The following is a 19180-nucleotide window of genomic DNA, read 5'->3' as shown; positions in this document are numbered from 1 at the left end:
GCGTGGTGTGAGACAGATATAGTAGCCATCCACCAAGACATGGTACATTATCTACTGAAGACAGCAAGGGCAATACTAGAACCCAGCAGATCCTGGAGTGAGGCTAGTGAAGGCCAAACTTCCATCTAGCAGCAGAAGGCTCGGTGAGCAGCTGAAGTATGAAATGCCTATACACTTAGAGGTGGTGGGTGATGTAGAGTACAGCTGGCATCCAGGGGAAATAAGCAAGGGCTATGTAGCCCAATCAATGGTGCCAGAATAGAGGTGAGGAGTACTCAGGTGGTGTCACCTATCCTGGAAGAAGAGGGGTAGTAGTCAAGCAGGAGGCCCACGGAGGACTGAATGGCTGTACAGCTGCTTCAGTAGGGTGGAAGGAATAGTGCAGTGGAACCTTTAAAACATAAGAATGGACTGCAACACTTTCTAGCATGGAGGAAAGCAAGCAGCATAGTAAGACACAGGTTATTTAATTGAAAAATGCAAAATATTGTTTGTCATAACAACCTGTACCTGGAAAGGCCAAGGTGAGAAAATTGCATTATGGACAAAAAAAAGGACAAATGTAACAGGACAAAAGAATTGTTAAGACAATAGAACCAATGGAAAAAAAATCCCCATTCATTTTTTGTCATTCAATATTAGACATACGGATGAGAAAATTGGGCAAGCGAAAAGGAAGAGAAAGGAACCAGAAATAAGGAGAGAAGCGAGGAAGATAGTAGGGAAGAGACAGAAGACGGGAAGTGAAACTGAGGATGGGGCTAGAGAGAAGAGCATTACATTGAAGTAGATGAGAGAAGAGCAGGATAGAGAAAGTTAGGCAAGAAAAAAAAGACAAATAACACAGGGAACTTGGAGATCTGTAAATTACATTAGTGTAGCAGGTGCAGTGACACCAGGGTCCCGGTGTTTGATGGGTGTGCTGCACCTCAGTATTTTAATACTGAGCGGAGGGGAGGCAAGGGGGTGCTTGTTTCACTGCTTGCACTACGGCCCATGACACCCAGGCAACAACACAGTGATGGTGAAAAAAGGAAGAGTGCTCACAGAAAACTTGTGTAGGCTCCCACGAAATTGTAATTTTGTAAGCTGGATAACACTTTCAAAGGAAATTTCCCACCATGCAAACACTTGTTAATAAAAACCAACAGAAATTGTGTCTGCAAAAAGGAAAGGGGCCTGGAATCACCATCAAATTCAACAGCGTGTACAAGCGGCTTCTTCATGTGGAAATGTGTTTTACCTCTGAGAAAAATTAACTTGCACAGGGAAAATACCCATTTTCTAGGAAGTTTAAGCCTGGCAGATTGTAGAAGGCAAGTCAGTCTATTAGATGTAGAGAGGAAGAATCTTGTACAATATTCATACTTTTTTTTCCAGACAGACTGTTTTGCTGCAGTCCAAAATCAGAAACTTTACCATTGTGTCTTGTTTCCGAAAAATCAAGCTTGTGACAGACCACCTTGAGCGTGCTAGGTATTGTAGGCTATCCATATGGACTGCTGAGACGAGCAGTGCGGATTTCTCACGTGGCTCATCTAACCCATCTCTTGTATTGGTAAAACCCCTGTCCAGACAGATATCCAATCAGCTATTGTAGTATCATATGACTATTAAGAAATGAGAGTGGCTTAACCCCTTCCACGGTGAGGACAGCCGGGAGCCGTCCTCAGCCACGGTTGTGTGCTGAGGACGGCTCCTGGCTGTCCTTGGCACACACCCAAGGAATCCCTCTACTGCGGGCACCAGAGGGATTTCTTTTAGAAACAGTCTTGGGAGGTGGGGAACAACTTCCCCGCCTCCCATGGCTGTTCTTTTTGTTTCAGTGAAATGGCGATCAGCGCGCATGTCGCGCTGACATCATTTCACTGAAAGTGAAATGTGCCACTCGGCTCATTTCACTTTCTCTACCTCAGTGCTCACAGGACTATCTCAGGCCCCTGAGCACTGAGGCAGACAGGAGAGGTATTGTTGGAAAGGGGAGGATCTCCCCTTTCCAATGGTACCTCTCCCAAGTGTACCCCTGCTTGGGAATAACCCCAGGAGGGCAATCCCCAAGCAGGGATCCACCCACTAGACACCAGGAAGTAGGTATTTTGCTCCCTCTGTTTTCTTCTTGGGGGTGGGAGGGATTTCAGTTTTATTGCCTTCCCTAGGGGGCAGATAGGGTCTGCTCCCCCTCCCCCCCACCGGCGAGGGGTGGGGCCAACAGTTCACTACATGCCAGGGAATTTTAAAAAAAAAAATACAATGGGTGGGGGCTGCCCACCACAATGGGCATGGCTAGGCCCCCAACTGGGTTTAACAGTCTTTCAGCCCTCCATGGACTAAAGCATCTCATCCCAAAGGCAAGCAAGAGGACATTTGACTCATCTGGGTTTTGATTTTCCATACGGGCCAAGAGAGCTTGGCTAGCTCCCAATATCATCCCACTTGCAATGGTGAGCGGCTGCACTTTTTGGATTTGGGTATCCTGCCATCTGGAAAAAGTTACAAGACCCAGACACTTCTGAAAACTAAACATCTGGGGGAGTCCAAGGTGGTGTGCTTCACACGCACCCCGTACCATTTCCTTACCCACAATGCCCTACAAACTTCCAACTTTGCCTGAAATCACAATTTCCCCTACATTTCTGAGATGGAAACTTCCAGAAACCGCATGAATCCACAAAATTCCTTCCTACCACCTAGCATTGTCCCATCTGTACCGATAAAAATTCTGCCCCACTTGTGTAGGTGTCCACAGCAGAGTCAGCCTTTAAACAAATGAAAAAAAATGCCCTTTTGGACCTGCTTTGGTTCTCGCTCAGTTTTTCATTTGATATGTTTTTAGGCTGACTCTGCTTTGGGCACCCACACAAGTGAGGTATCATTTTTAATTGGGAGACTGTGGAAAATGCTGGGTGATAAAGAAATGTGTGCCGCTGCAGTGATCCCGCAACTTTGACACCCCATGTAATTAAAGTGTGACATTTTATCTAAATTTCAGGTTTTCAAGGGATTCTGGGTAGGAAAACGTTGAGGGATTAAAGCAAGCCACATCTCCCTGGATTCCCCCAGGTATCTAGTTTTCAGAAATATCTGGGTTTGCTATGTTTCCCTAGATGTCCGCTGAGCCTGGGCCCAAAAAATGTAGGTGGCCCCGATCAATAACAAAACAACCTATTTTGCAAGGGGTGTAGTGGAGCCTATTTAGTTTTATTGGGACTCAGGAGGTAAGCTTAGCCTTTTGGTTTGCAGGCCTGTGCCCCTGTCACCTAGTGACTTTTAGCCTACTTAGCTTACTCGGTTTTAGCCTATTTATTTTATTATTTCTTTTAAGATGGCTGCCATTGTTTATAGTTGGAGAATTGTTCTGATTTGCATTATCAATGCCACTCTGTGAAGGCGTCACTATCAGCGTCATAATCAAGTGATGTACATAGGTGTTCTTATCATGTCCCTTTCTCACTTACGTGTGACAGGAACATAAGGTACACTTGTTGGGAATTGTTTACATAATTGCCACCACAAGTATGCCTCCTTATCAATTGTTTGTGAACACACCTGTGTCAGGGATCCTACATGATCTGCAGAAATACATCTCACACAGACAAGGTTATCAGAGGGATTCCTTCCAGATGCCATCTATGCTACACATCACTTCGCTGCAGGACTCAGCCTTCGTGTCACTACGGAGTCAGAGCTAGAGACCTCATTCCAAGGTAACGAGGGTTGGGGGTGCTTCTCATGGAAATGGTACTGGCGGATTAGGTTTATCACACCTAGCTCTCATTAGGTTCGAGATTAGGTTCTCTATGCTAGGGATTTTACATTTCATGCTTATGGCGAGATGGTGGGGGTCTTTGTATTCACAACTCTCCTCTTCACAGTTATGCTTCTTTTATTATTCGATATCCTAATCACTGCAGTTCGTGCATTTTACAGAAGAATGCAGACATTTTCAATAAACCTACTGAAAACTCTCCTGCATCTCTTTCATTGCCTGTGTGTGAGTGAGACTTATTGCTAACATGAGAAAATGGTATCTTCCATTCCACCGTGACTCCCCTGAGATGTTTCAATCGAGAGTCCATGTGTAAGGCTGCTAGAAATCACCTTTTACTGTCTGGGTTTTTGGTGAGGTACTGTTTGTGAGCCAGGAGGGTTGGGCCGACAGTTGCGACTTGTTGTAGGACTGGCTTAGTAGCCTACAAACAAAAGTGCTGTCATCCCTAAAACAGCAGTCTCGCTAAGAGCGAGAGTTCAACTACGACATGGCGCCATCAACGATTGTGTTTTGGCATTAATTAACGGATATCCGGAGTATCTCTTTTCACACACAGCAGGTACCCTAAATACCATAATACGGAGACATCTGTGCTGTCAGGGGTGATCCTCCTCAGCTGAACTGGGAGCACCTCATTAGGCTGTTAGGTTGTTCAAGCTTGAACTCGTAAAAGGATTTCTCCTCACTTGATGTTTCATCTCTGTTCCCAAACACAATATGGCTAACGCCAAAGACATTCCAGAAAACGTCAGACACACTTTAACACAACATCTAATAGCCCATGGCTTAACAGATGAGGGTGGGGATGTCACACTTATAGTAGAAGCTCATGACACTTACCAAACAGAAACATTCTACTCCTGCGTCACCTTTCCTAAGGAAGATGAGACAACGTATACATTTCACACATACAAAATAGCAAACGTACCGCAGCGATACCGAGCATGTCATTATGTAGAGATACCCCTTTCCTATCAAGATCAAAATTGATTCAATGGTGCCCTACCACATGTAATACAACCCGTGAGATTAGGTCCCTTAAGTAATGACAGACCAACGTGGCCCATGTTTGCCACATACACACCACATCCTGGTAAACAGGCACTGCAATTAGCTGAAGTACACACACCTTACAAAGAGCTAGTACAACTTTACAGACGATTAATATAATTTGCTATGTGGACCTTGAACACCACCTCTCCACGGGCTGCACCAGCTGGTCATCAATTGGTTGTTACTAGGATTAACCCACAAACAATGCATTCGATCATGGGCAAATCGCCACAGAATGCGAGAAGATTCCGTTCTGGATAGCAAAAACGCCTAACCAGCTGGAAGCAGTGTTTACTCATACGGGACCCTAAGATAAACATAGAACTCTCACAATGTGCTTGCCATACTGAATGGTCTCCTCAGTGTACGACTGCACCCCATGGGGTATAGTATTCGTTACACTTTACACTATCACGCATAGTACCCAGACGCTTGCCATTTTACTGGAAGTGTTAAAAAAAAATTGAAAATGAGCACTGGCTGCTCCAGCTCTAGATTTGGGGATGAAACGGACACGTAACTTCAACAGTCTCCTCAATAATACTCAGTAACATTAAAGGGGAAGCAGTAGCGTTGGCTATACACCAACGGCTCTGGGAGATTCCACAGTTGGATAAGGAGCGTCAACTACTGAAAATTATTTCCGACACCTATACTAGTGTAGGATGGGATGGTTTTGGAGTCAAGCTGAACAAGCCTGAAATTACCACCCCTAAGGATAGTACTAAACAAGCACAAGAGGCTTCTAAAAAACGTTAAAGCTGGGATAAACAAAAACAAAATAAAGACAAACGAAGTCAGAGAGCAGACTCTCCGAATACTGAGAGCTCTGAAAGGAGATACAGTCTCAGAAATAGCGAAACTTGAAATGCTCCTGATAGATATACAGATTCACTTCCCTATCGTTACTTGAAGGACACACTGGATAGACGGAGTGATAGAGTGGGTCAGTCAGAGCAACGTACTGACTACGTGAAACAGAAGAAAGAGTTTCAGCGGTCTTCAGACAAGAAAGAAGACAAATCCCCACAACAAAAGCAACAATTAAAAAAAGAAAAAGGTGGCAGCAACTTCAATTAAACATGCCAGCATACATGAGAACATTGCTGAAGAACAAAATGTGGGCAGTGACCCTGATGGACAGCGCCACAGAACTCATGATATGTCGCCAGAGTCTGAAAGATCATCTGAATGCGACAACATCTTACTACTTTCTTGAGGTCGAGACTGCAACGGGCGCATTCTCCCACCCAACAGAGTTTATGATTTAAATATCCAAATTGAGGGAGACATAGAACACACTATTAGTGTTTTATTTTGGGAAGAACTTAATTGTGATATCCTATTGGCAGAAAAAGGCTGGCCACCCAAACAAGTCCATCAGCTCCAACAAGCCTACGCTGCTGACTGGGCTTTACTGGAGGCACCTGCGCCATACTGCAACCACGTAGTTTGGGATAAGGATTCCCCCTATCATGTAGTACCTATTAGGTTTACACCCCTGCCTCAGCCCCAATATCCTATTAACCATGAGGCTAAAGCTCCAGTGAGAGAGATCCTCATTCAGCTTGAGTACCAGGGAGTAATACAGCCCTGTGTATCTGCAATGAATAACCAGTTATTCCCTGTTGCAAAACCAGACCATTCATATAGAATAGTCTTGGATTACAGACACTTAAACAATTACATACACACATATGCAATTCAAAATGCACACAGCATTACACTAATTAACAACAGTGCGTAAAAAATATAAAACAATCATGGATATTTCCATCGTTTTTTTCAGCCAAACTTAGCGCATGAAAGTCTGGATCTGAATGCATTTTGCTCACAAAACGTTTTTGACATTTGCCCCAGGGCTACAAGAACAGCTCAGGGTTGTTTTTTGCCTGTGTAACATCGATATTGCACGATATTGATCCAGAGGCATTGTTCTATGTGGATGACATCTATCTCACAGATGACCTCAATGTTCATCTTGCCAGGGTCGACTTGATCATTTTAGGATTCGGATCCTTTGGCTACAAATTCAATTTCAAGAAAAGTAAAATAGCCTTTTCTCAGTGTATTGTTCCTGGGATATGAGCTATCAAATGACAGCAAGAGCCTGGTGTCTCCATTTTTTTTTTAGAAAATTATGCTCAACTTCAACCACCAAACACGATCAAGAAAATGCAGTCTTCACTTTGTTACTTTAACTTTGGCAGAACTTAGATTCCAGATTATGCACAGCGCATCGAACCACTCTATAATTTAATTCACCCAGATTTCTCAAGCAGACACTGGACAGCTGAACACATACGCATCCTTAGAGGATTGCTACAAGACATGCTAGAAACAAAACACTTACACACACGTGACAACAAAACAAATGTGAACATCAGAATAATTGCTGGTGCCATCAGGTTCACCTATTTCAGCTTTAATGAGGGCGACACGGTGCCCATAGCATACAAATCACATTTTATTCCACCACAGAACAACCTACAGAAAAGATTCTGACTGCTGTTCAGAGGCCTGTCATCAAGGAGAGGCCACTTGCCCAAGGGAAACGTATTATTGCCGTTACCCCGGCCGTCACCAAAGCAAGCATCCCTAACGCTAAAGCATTACATCCACGCTGGATTCAATGGGCAACCTCCCTGACTGCCACTGAGGTTGATTACATCTTTGACCCAAAACTTCAAACACAAGAATTTCTCCAATACGAACAGGAACACTCCACACCGCTTAACATCTTGCCACTTGACAGATACCACACTGTCATCTACACCAGAAATGTGGTATGTCCCAGCAAAATGCCAAAAACTTGTGGAAATTTTTGGTTTTCTGATTGAAGTCTGTCTGTTCCTGAAAGCTGGTGATTTTAGCAGTGCAAACCCTTCCTTGATGCCATTTGCAGGGTAAAAACAGATGCTTTCCTCTGCAGCAGTTTTTTCCCCCCATTTTTCTGAAACACCCCACATTTTAGCTATTTTGGCTGATTTCTCGGTCCCCATCAGGGGAACCCACAAACTCTGGGTGCCTTTAGAATCCCCAGGATGTTGAAAAAAAAAAAAAAAAAGAAGATGCTAATTTGGTGTGTGAGCTTATGCGGACAAAGTTATGGGGGCCTAAGCGCAAACTACCCCAAATAGCCAAAAAAGGAGAGGGAAAAGGCTTAGCAGCAAAAGGGTTAAAGGATATGTGTAAGAGGACATATACATCAAACATGTTTACAGTCTGGGTGAAGACACTTAAGAATGCGGTCACATGAAAGTAAAATCAAAGTGTTCAAATCACAAACATGAAGGCAGACATTTTCATGAGACTTAAGCACATAGGGAATTGCAAGAGTGTTCAACGAATACACACAATCAATGGTACTGATGTTCAAAAACATGCACCAACCTATTTGGTTTTTGACAGCTTGACCCTTCTCAACCTCTTCGGTTAATTTTTCTTTAGAAAAGGTCAACACGCTCCCATCATCTTCAATTTGCTCAGATACAGATTCCTTGCTGTCCTCCAATGACTCATCTTCATCACTGTCCATATCAGCTTCTTCTTCCTGGTCGTTATCATCATCATCTCCATCCTGGTCACTAGTATCATCATCACCATCATCATCACCATCCTCCTCCTCTTCCTCTTCCTCCTCCTCTTCCTCTTCCTCTTCACTACTCCCAAGCTTGGTCGTCGTGCCTGGGGCTTCCTCATCTTCATCTAGCGACTGCTCATCTTGAAAGACAAAAAAAAAAAAGTATTAAAAACACACAATCACATTTTCTTTTGATAAATGTACTCCTTCTCAGCGTGTTTGAGTCTAAAAGAGATTGAATAATTTTACAGGGAGATGCAATGGAGAGAAAGAGCAATTTGGAAGTCATGTTCTTACTTCAATTCACCAAAAAGACATCAAATTATTTTGTTCCTATATCTCACTCCACGTTATAACATAAAAGTAGTTTCTTTAAAAAAAAATTAAAAAAATTAAAAACATTTTTTTTTTTTTTTGCTGCAATCCATGTTTTGACCACACAGAATAAAACTTCACTACAAGGTACATCACAGATACGCTACCAAAAATGAAGAACACTGAAATATTAAAGGCAAGCACCAATATAAATGTTTAGTAATAGGAGATTCAATGTAGCTTTGAATAACTCTTTAAACACTACAGTTCTCAAAAGGGGCTTGCAAAGAACGAGTAAAACGTGGGCTCTATCGCCAACAGTTTTCATAAAAACCGAAATGTGATCATTTCAATTTACTACATAATGCCTTGTCTGGTTAAGAACAAAAATGCCAGAAAAATAACGAAAAAAAAGGTGAGAAAATAATTATAAATATATATGCATTTTTACTTTCATTATGTTCCTTAATCTTGGGAAATTAGGCATCAAACCATTGAATTGAAAACCACAAGCAAGAAAAACATTGAGTACCTGCATTCCAGCGTTTGCACTTGGCTAAAATGGTATTTAGTTGAACAATGTAAAATATTGTTTGTCATGACAACCTGTAGCTGGAGAGGCAAGGGTGAGAAAATTGCACTATGGATGAAAACAATTCACCAATGCAACAGGACAGAAGAATTGATAAGGCAATTGAACCAATGGAAAAAAAAACTGTGTCACTGCTAGATGTTTGGTGATCTTCTAGCTTATTTGTATTGCCAGACATTTTTAGTCATTCGATATATATATTTTTTTTAATATACAGAGATTTTAATAAGTGAACCTTTTAAAAACGGTCAACAATTCAAAGAGATCACATAACAATCTGGGCAATGCTTCGATCTCATTTTCACATCTCCAGGTTTCATAAACTGTGACCAAATGTTGTGTTTGGTCTGGTCCAATCATTTTTTTTTTAAATACATTTTTTGTGTTTTCTTGCTCTACACAAATAAATGACTGGGCTGTAGCGGCTCATCAAAACGTCAGTGGGCAAGGTTTTCTTCCACGACTTTTGCCACTACAGCTTAAGTGCCAGCTCCCTCAACATTAGACTCTACAGTCAATTCAGACAATGACTCATTGTCCACATGAATATAAGCCTTTATAGATTAAGCACTTCCAAAGACACTCAATCCGCACAGAAATCAACCTGCCATAGCATGGTATACTCAAAAAGGTTAAGCTCAGCTGTAAAAAAAAGCAAGACAGTAAAAGGTGATTACTATGCAAACAGAATCCCTTGAGTGCGGAATGCTTCCAAAAACGTTTTGGACATTGTCAAATACCAAACATTTCCCTCTTTCCCATCACATTCTATTGATCATTCATAAGAACTATGTGAAACGCTGTCCAGCTTTTTTTCAGAATAAAATCTCTAAAATCGGTGACCCTTTTGTCCAACTTAACAACCGCGTGATGCAATAGTCTGCCCTCTCGTTCTGAACCTGAATGGCTTAGTAATTTCAACCATCTTACCCAAGAAGGGTTAGATGAACAACTTTAATCAAATCAGGATTGCCACTTGATCCTACACTGCCTAAAATCTAGAAGAAATCTAGTTCTGTGGTGGCCTACATGCTTCTACATATCTGCAACAAATAGATAAACATGGCATAAATGCCTGAGGTTTGGAAAAAACACTTTCACCACTCCCCTACTGAAAAACTGCCCAGCCGACCAATCATCCAATATCATCCTCGTCTTTTCCAGTGAAAATATTACAAAGGTTCAACAACTATGTAGCTAGTTGGAGGAACACAACATTTTCAACACTGTCCAGTCTCTGTTTTAGCACTGAAATAGTCCTAGACCTCAGGCCTGGTGCTGCTTGATTGTCCGTTTTTGACGTTCTCAAATGAAACTAATTCTCATTATTTTAGGTGGGAGTGGGGAGGCCGGGTTTTAAAATGCCTGGCATTCTATCTGCAAAATTGACCTCAGGCAGTCTATCAGGCCCTATTCTGATCCAGATTTAAGCCGGTGTATCAGGGAGTTCCCCCCAGGGCTCATCCCTAGGCACACCACTTTGTATCTTGTATGTCCACCCACAGGCTATGCTGATCCATTCTTTTGGGTTCAAATTCATGGACTATGCAAAAAACATTACAATTTTAAAAACATTTGATGATACTGCCCCTCAAAGTCTGACCTACTTTTATGACTATGATATCAAACGCAAACTGGCTGTTGGTGAATTCAGAGAAATTCAACTAAGACAGGACAATTGTGCTTTATGTACCTGGCAGGTAGGCTTTGCATATTTTTCCCACTATTTTTTGTCTACAACAACATGGCACCACTCTTTCACTAGCAGACAGTTTGCAATCTGAGGTTCTGGATTTATGCCGACTTCTCTTTAAAAAGTCAATTGAACCATCTTGTACTGGTTTCTTTCAATGAGATGACCACCCCAACTTTGCCTCCCCAAACACAAACTCTTGTTGGACAAGCCATAATTCTGTCTTAAGTTGATTCCTGTAACTCCCTCTTCGTAGGTGCAGTGTATACAAAATGTGAGAGCAAGGCTGGCCCTTTAATGGCCACGCAATTCTTCAGCCACATCAGCTTTTCAAGCTTTGCATTTGCTACCGGTATCCAAAAGGCTCAAGTTCAAATCACTCTGCCATGTGCATCAAGCTTTTCACCAATTCAGCCTGAAGTATTTGCAACAGTACGTTTCCAAATATATTCCCTCACACCAGCTTAGAATCAACTTCTGCCAATTTCTTGATAGTACTCCTCATCTGCCACTCTAGAGGTGGTTAAAGTATACAAAAAAGTGATGGATGGAATGCTTGAAGTAATCACAGCCACTGGTAATTACTTCGGGCTGCATCCTAGTCCATTGTTCTTTACACACAATGCCACCTCAGTTTGGGCCCAGGCAAATGTAAATCAGTTTTGACCGTGTTCCAATGGAAATTGTCCAGCCTGAACTGCCAAGCCATGTCCTCCCTGACCAGAACACAAGCACCCCGGACCAGTTTCGCCTTAGTTAGGGCTCAGTAGCCAGGTATAGCTTGGTTCCAATGACACAGTGTGCATGAAACCCATGTCTGGGCATACCTGTCCCACGTAGGGTAACAAACTAAAGTATACGAATGCTTGAATTACTCTCAGTCACTGGTAAATACTCAGAGCCACATCTCAGTCCATTGTTCTTTTGCACACCATGCCACCTCAGTATGGACCCAGCTATATGCAAATCAGTCTTGACCCTGCTCCAATGGGAACAGTCCAGGTTGCTTGTTTAACGGGTCAAAGAGGACCTGGCTTGGCAGTTTGTGCTGGACCTCCAAACTGAGGCCAGCAGGATAGCAGATGTTCATCTGTTCCCATTACGGTTTTGAGTAGAAACAGAGTGACTCCTGGTTTGTACCCTCCTATAAGACGGTGAAAGCTGCTACTTGGAGTGTCCCGTACCTAAACAGTAGGGACATGGATCATGCACAAGCCGGACATGGAAAACCTAAAAACTCCTCTGCCTTGCTTATAGATTTATGGACTAGAAAAGCACTTGTTAAACTGCCTGTGGTGTTTCAATGCTTCCTGCAAGTGGCAGCTTTTTCATGGACTAGTTTTTTCACTATTTCTGCACCTCCTAGATGAATGGAGCAAGGCTATTACCAGAATTTTTCCAAGTCCAGGTCGGTTTAAGCCTTTTTCCTTAATTCAAACCATTTTATTTTTTATCACCGTTTTTGTTATTAAGACATCTGCCAGACCCTCTCTAAAGTGGGACAGTTCACTAGTGCTCCAGATGTTTATCCAATATGGCAAAGGTCTAAACACAGCCATCACAGCTATATCATAGATACCGAAGTCCTAACGCAGTGGTACAAGTGGTGTTCCCTCCCTTAACCGGTAAAGGCTCCAAGGAAATTGTTTTCCACCACGCTCAAGAAATCTGTGTAATGCAATGGCCCCACAGTTCTGCACCATAGAGAGCTACCTCCCTTGCTTGAGCATTCTAAGTTTCTATAGCTAGTAGGATAGGACTCCAATTGGCCTTTTTTTGCAAATTTACATATTGCCCCAGCTCTGTGCTTCACCACAATTGTACTTTTTTAAAATCTGTGGTTGCCAAGATCCTGTTTCAGCTAGTCTAATGCCTAGGTAATCAAACTCCTGCACTTTTTCTAATGGTTCATTCTCCACTTTAATACCCCCACTGGCCCTGCCTCTCTAAGCGTAGATCATGAATTTGGTTTTGGTAGTATTAATTTCAAGACCATACTCTTCACAAAACTGAATGAATCTATCAATCATATTTTGCAGGCCCCTCCTGGTTTTAAACAACAAAAGTGTGTCATCTCCAAAAAGGAGCTCCAGGATTTTGGTTCTCCTCACGACTTGTTTACAAAAGACCTTTGGCAAATTATCTATGCGGCTGATCGGACGGTATTTGGATGGAATGCTGGGGTTCCCCTTTTTTAAAATCAGCACAATCTCAGCACCCCTCCAAAATGTAGGAATAGCGTCCTCCGTCATGATTGCATTTGAGACGGCATTTATGTAAGGCACCCAAACAGCATTGTTAGATTTAAAAAGATCTGCAGGGATTTTATCAAGTCCTGGTGCTTTCCCTTGCCTAAACAAGGCCACAGCACAAGCAGTTTCCTCCAGGGTAAAAAAACTACTGGGGGAGAGTTGGGATTCCGCAGGCAACTGACATCCCTAGGGTTAACAACTCTACTTTGTGGGATATTAAATACATATTTCCAAAATGTACAACCCATTTACAGGGTAGGATTAAAGAGACTGCTGGTTTACCCAATTTCCTGCCACCTAAGCTGACCAAAGACCAGATTTTCTTCTGGATATTGGTTGTTGCAGCTTCCAAGAGATCCAAACAGATACAATTTTCCCAATTTACTTTGGCTTCGTTTAAGGTAGTCCGATGGGTAGCCCTGTTTTCCCAGATATCTTGAATGACTCCCTTTTTATTGCTTCCAGCAACCTTACCTTAGCAGTTTCACAGGACCTATTAAACCAACTCTTTGGGGGAATTGCTTTGGGTCATCCTAGAGCCTCCTTCATAAAGAGATCCCTTACCTTCAAAAATACTGCATTATGCTCAACTAAAATTGATGTATTGTCCCCTCATTTGAGAGCATGCTTTCCATGTAGGTGGCAATAATCAAATACAGGTCCATAACTGCCTTAGGTGAGGAACTCCCAATACTCCTGTTGTTTGTTACTGCTAGGTGGTTCTGGTGGCCATTTGGGTTGAGGGCGGGGGCAATGTCATCGACTGCTTCAATCAGAGTATCAGGGGTGTGTGATCGCACTCATCTCGATCTACCACCGACATGTCGCCTACGTTTGCACCAGAGACTCATATCCAATAGGATGTCATTAATGGTACTGTAATACAACCCCTATTAAGGTGGAAGCTGTGTTTTATCTGAGAGTAACCAACCAATACAAGCATGCAACCCATGCATCAAAGTGAGTTCCACCACTTGAAGGGCCGACCTAGATAGATTTATTCTTATTGGAGATGTAAGATCAGGGATTCCCCACAATCGAGTCCTTGATGCTGGACAGGTCTTGGGCTAACTCACTTGTTTTCAAAGAAAGAATGAAATCGCCAGCCACAAGGGCATAGTGAGTTTCAGAATGGGCTACCAATAATCTGTCCAGCATTTACAGAGTTTGTAATTCCTGCTAATGTCTGCCAACCCCACTGTTTATGATAATTACCAAAAGAGGTTCGGATTTTGAGCCAGAAACAAATTAGCCCTTGAACATCTGGGGAACCTGCTTCAAGTAAGGAAATAGAATAAGATAAAGAGGACCGCAACAATATAAGCAGCCTACCTGATGGACACCCAGCAGAAGATTTGTTAGCGGGTACACTATAGCTTTCAAACCTGTCCCTATGCAAATGATCAATTGCCAGGGTCTCTTGGAATAAGCAGATATCATGACCACCAATAAAGTTACCCCAATCAGAATCACTTAGTTTGCCCCCGATATCTATGATGTTCCAACACAATAAAGTTGTCTGTGGAGATGGGCAGCTGGATAGCAAGCCAGTGGTATCTGCAATGTCTATCTGGAGGCACTCTGGTTAATTGGTTGCTACTGTCCCTCTGCTCACACACTGATCACCCAATTTGCCAGTACCACCAATCTGCCAGTACCATCAGTAGGGGGTCTAATATCACAATGTTAGGGCAATTGGATCTTCTGAGCATGAGGATACACTTAACTTGGTGCCATTTATTAGTGGCAGCCCATTCTCTCAATAGGCAGCTAGTTTTGTTTAATTGAGCAGTCAGTCAACCTGGGTAAGGGGGGGGAGGCTATTTCGATAGGGGCAGGAGGGCACTAGCAGCTAACATTCACTCCCACACTACGACCGTGCTGATGCATTATTAGGGGTTGAGGCACGAACCTGGGTCTGTGCCTCAAGTGGCAATAAAAATAAATAAATAAATAAAATTGAAAAAAACAGAGGGAGAAGAGAGAAGTTAGAACCTGACAGTTCCTGCTGCGTACAATTGACTAGTAAGTTGTGGATGATGTTAAGGTACCTAAAGTTTACAACAATACAGTCACTCACCAAAGACTTAGGGGGTCATTACGAAGACGGCGGGATTTCCCGCCGTGTTCATGCTGGCGGTCTAAGCACAGACCGCCAGCCCGTTGAAGACCCCGCCGGCCCAATAAAGAACATTCCGCTGGCCTGGACATTGCCGACAGCTCCACGTGGAGCCATTGTCAATGTCGCAGTGCGGCTGGCGCAGCACCACCCATCGTGCATATCACTGCCCGTAATTCAGGAAATGACATGCGTGACAGGGCTGTGCACGGGGGTCCCCGGAGCACCCCTTCCGCCAGGCTTTCCCTGGCGGGGGAGACCGCCAGGGAAAGGCTGGGGGAACACAGATTCTTTATCCGGGGGGGCAGCGCTGCCCTACCGGATAGGGAACTCTGCCATCGTCAGGCTGCCTGCCGGCGGTAGCCTGGCAGTGGCTGAGTTCCGCCTGTGGCGGTCTCCTGTGTGAACAATATATGGCAGTCCAGACCGCCATGCCGGTGGCGGTAATTTCCGCCACCGCCGGCATGGCGGTCTGGACCGCCATGTTCATAATGACCCCCTTAGTCAGCAGCCACCCACCACCCCTGAGCATCAAAATATGGCGGCATCTGAGTATGACAAACCAAAGCGAGTACAAAATCAATGTAAAAACGTATTTTTTAGTTGGGTAAATGATTCTTCTACACCATTTATTAGGCAAGGGACATTTGACAATTCGGTCACATATGTGTAGGCATCAGGTGGCAGATTCAGAGATGTTGGTGTAAGTCCAGGTGCTTGACCCATGAGTGCACAGAGCTGCACCCCTCCCTCACCACCTGCTCCTCGTGCCACCTCCTACCAGGCCTGAGATTAGTAGTTCCACTCTCCCTTGTGCACAGTCATATTACGTTGACTAATTTGTGTGCTAGCCAAAGTCTGGGTTCTTGCCAGCTCCTTTACTGCCTGATATACCTTGTCCTTTTCCCCTACCTCAGTAGCGCCACCCGCAAGGGCACGGAGATACACAGTCTCTTAGATTTGATGCCTAAATCTCCTCTTTTTCTTTTACACTCTGCACCCTTTGCTACCCTACTGCGTAGATGTAATTGTGGTTGCGATCTGGCCACTAATAGCTCCATCGTCGGAATAACATCTGCTAAATTTGTTGTACATCTCCCCGGGCTCGGGCTGGTGGCAAACGTTGCTGTAGCTATGGATGCTGGTTCCAGTGTTTCCAAGGGAGGCTTAGATGCACAGTGGGGAAGGAGGGGCAGTGGGAATGAAAGCGACAAGTGGTGTTTGGCCAGTTACATTTCCTTAATGATTACCCCCACTGCTCTCTAAAAAATCCTTCAAGTGTGCAGCCAGGTGTGGCTTTAGGACTGCTTTCCAGTACTTTCCGTTTCCCCCATGAAGGATCTGATATAATTGAAGGCAAATTTATAGTTAAGGGGAGGGGGGGTTGGGTAGCTGCCCAGCCGAGCCTCTTCCAGACTATGATGGGACTGCTCTTGGCCCAGTCATGTGCACAGGCCCATCCTCCACACAGCAGGCCCTGGTGCTCTTTTAAGTGTGAGTGTTCAGAGGGCTCCAATGTCAGCAAGGCCCTCCAAGCAGCAAAGGATCCTGAGGGGTTTAAGTCACCCCAACAGCAAAGACAGCAGGCATCCCACGCACCAAGGAGCACCTTTAAGTGCGAGTGCTCAGAGGGCTCCGATGTCAGCAAGCCCCCCTGATCCCCCAAGGCAAAGGATCCTGAGAGGTTAAGGTCCCCCCACCAGCAAAAAAGCAGGCCTCCCAAGTTATTCAATTTTCTTGTTGTTGAAAAAGTATAGAGTAAAAGGAAAATCATTTAATTGAGGAGCCAAGTAAGATGAGAAGGAGGAGCTGGAGAAAGGGTCCTCATTCAGCAATAGTGAACGCATAATTAACCATACTGCATAAAGGGAACACTAATACTAATAATACACTTTCTTACATCTTCCAGGGAGCATTTATTATTGGTCATCATTGCTAATATGCCCAGCAATAATGAGAAGCTATCATCTTCCTGCAAATGAGGAAATTCAGAGAATAAGTCTCATTGAATCAGCACTGAAAAACACCTCCAAACCTAAAAAATATTTGGCTAGGGCAAGAGTGGAAAATGTTGAGTGTTCTTACCAGATTCTTCCGACAGAAACTGCTCTCCCGATTCTTCCCTCAAGGCCTTCCGTGAAGTTGCTTTACCCAGATATCGCTTGTCTGTGTCTGACAGGTAAGCAGACGCTCTCTTTCGGAGGCTTCCCAGAACTGCACCATCATCATCTTCTCTCCCTTCATCAAACTTGTCAATCACTCGAGCAACAGTCACTGCAGAGGTGGGGTAAGGACACTATGACATGTACAGCAATATAAGATCCTCACATCCACATAAAGAGGATGCTCATATCTAGAATAAAACATCCTTAAACTTAAGTTTCCAGAAGATCAGTATATGATAAATATAACCTCAAATATTGCAGAGTGTAGAACGTACCATAATGCATCACAAAACCCATGCAAAGAGACTATATTACTTACGTATTTCCACATTATTTAAATTGGTACATAAAATACTGGTTCTGCAAAGGCTCTAGTCATACAAATACGGCAAATTTAATAAAAACGTTTTAACTATAATGGTCTTCTGTGTTTTTTCTCCATTTTGTAAATTATGGGGCACCTTTCTGTTTTTAAGGACACAGGACATTTCCCTTTTAGTAATCTACTGATTAATTACAAATTAATTTTTTGCAACAAATTGCTTTTCTCCCTTTCCACTTTTCCTTTATCCTTTCAGCAGTCTGTACAGGGGTGGGGTTCAGGCCTTGCACTGTTGTGAAACCAACATCAGATTGTCAAAATAACAGAAATAAACAAACAGATACAAGCATAAAAATGAAAGAGGAGAATATGGAAGGGGTTTACTCCTCCTACATGCACAAAAGCTATGACATCTGTAATGTCCATATCCCACATGCACACAAATATATTAAGAGATGCTAAATGGTCAATATTTACATGGAATTTTGAATATGTAAGCCAAGGACAGAAGATTTACTGTGACAACAGTGTGCATTGTGAAGAAAGGTGGCACATTTATTTGTCATGGTACTAGGTTATATATCAAAAGAGCACAATTTGTGTTACATTATCTATACTACTAGAAGTGCACATTATGCTGCAACTCACCAATGTTGAAATGCTATATGAAAGTAACTGTATAGTCCTTTTATTATCTGAATTCAAAGATTCATCAAAATGTTGCAGGAAATGTAAAGAGCTAAATGATATATAGTTTTGAATGCTCATAACAGATGACGGCTTAAAACTTAAGAAATAAATAGGTTGTGCTTTAGTGAAGAAAACAGCAACTAATTAATTGATACCAATAAATCAATATTAATTTTAGTAACCACTGAGGTTTGAACAAAACATTCATAAACTTGGAAAGATCTGAACACAATAATAAGATGATAGAAAGCTTTAAAGCTAAAATGTGACTTATTATTATTATAATTTTTTTTTTTTTTTACAAATAAACTTGACATTTTTCTCCAGGAACGGACAATCATTTCCAATATAGTTTCATTTTTTTGATGATGATCCTTCTAGATCACACCATAATAGGATTTTAATGTTTGTTACCTATACTGTCCTGAAATGATCACAAATTATCTACATATAGATGAACGTACTCATTTTCTAAAAAAAAAAAAGAAGAAAAAAAAAAAAATATATATATATATATATATATATATATATATATATATATATATATATATATATATATATATCAGACTCCGTATGACAAAAATAACAACACTCTAAAATGTACAGTATTATAAATATTCTTTTTGT

The 19180-nt window shown here is 42.6% G+C and overlaps 1 protein-coding gene across 1 annotated transcript in view; it reads right to left on the bottom strand.

Moving 5' to 3' along the window:
- AATF (apoptosis antagonizing transcription factor) overlaps positions 1 to 19180 on the bottom strand; it is a 406709-nt gene that overhangs the window by 334874 nt on the left and 52655 nt on the right. Inside the window, exons 2-3 of the mRNA XM_069226568.1 lie at positions 17462 to 17650; positions 8216 to 8545 (exon numbers count right to left, since the gene is read on the bottom strand). Coding sequence (XP_069082669.1) covers positions 8216 to 8545; positions 17462 to 17650 — 519 coding nt within the window. The remainder of the gene's footprint in view (positions 1 to 8215; positions 8546 to 17461; positions 17651 to 19180) is intronic.

Source organism: Pleurodeles waltl, chromosome 3_2 (genome assembly GCF_031143425.1).
Source record: "Pleurodeles waltl isolate 20211129_DDA chromosome 3_2, aPleWal1.hap1.20221129, whole genome shotgun sequence".
NCBI classification, from domain to species: domain Eukaryota; kingdom Metazoa; phylum Chordata; class Amphibia; order Caudata; family Salamandridae; genus Pleurodeles; species Pleurodeles waltl.
Note: the sequence above shows the minus strand (reverse complement) of the source record. Positions and strands in the feature narration are given on the sequence as shown.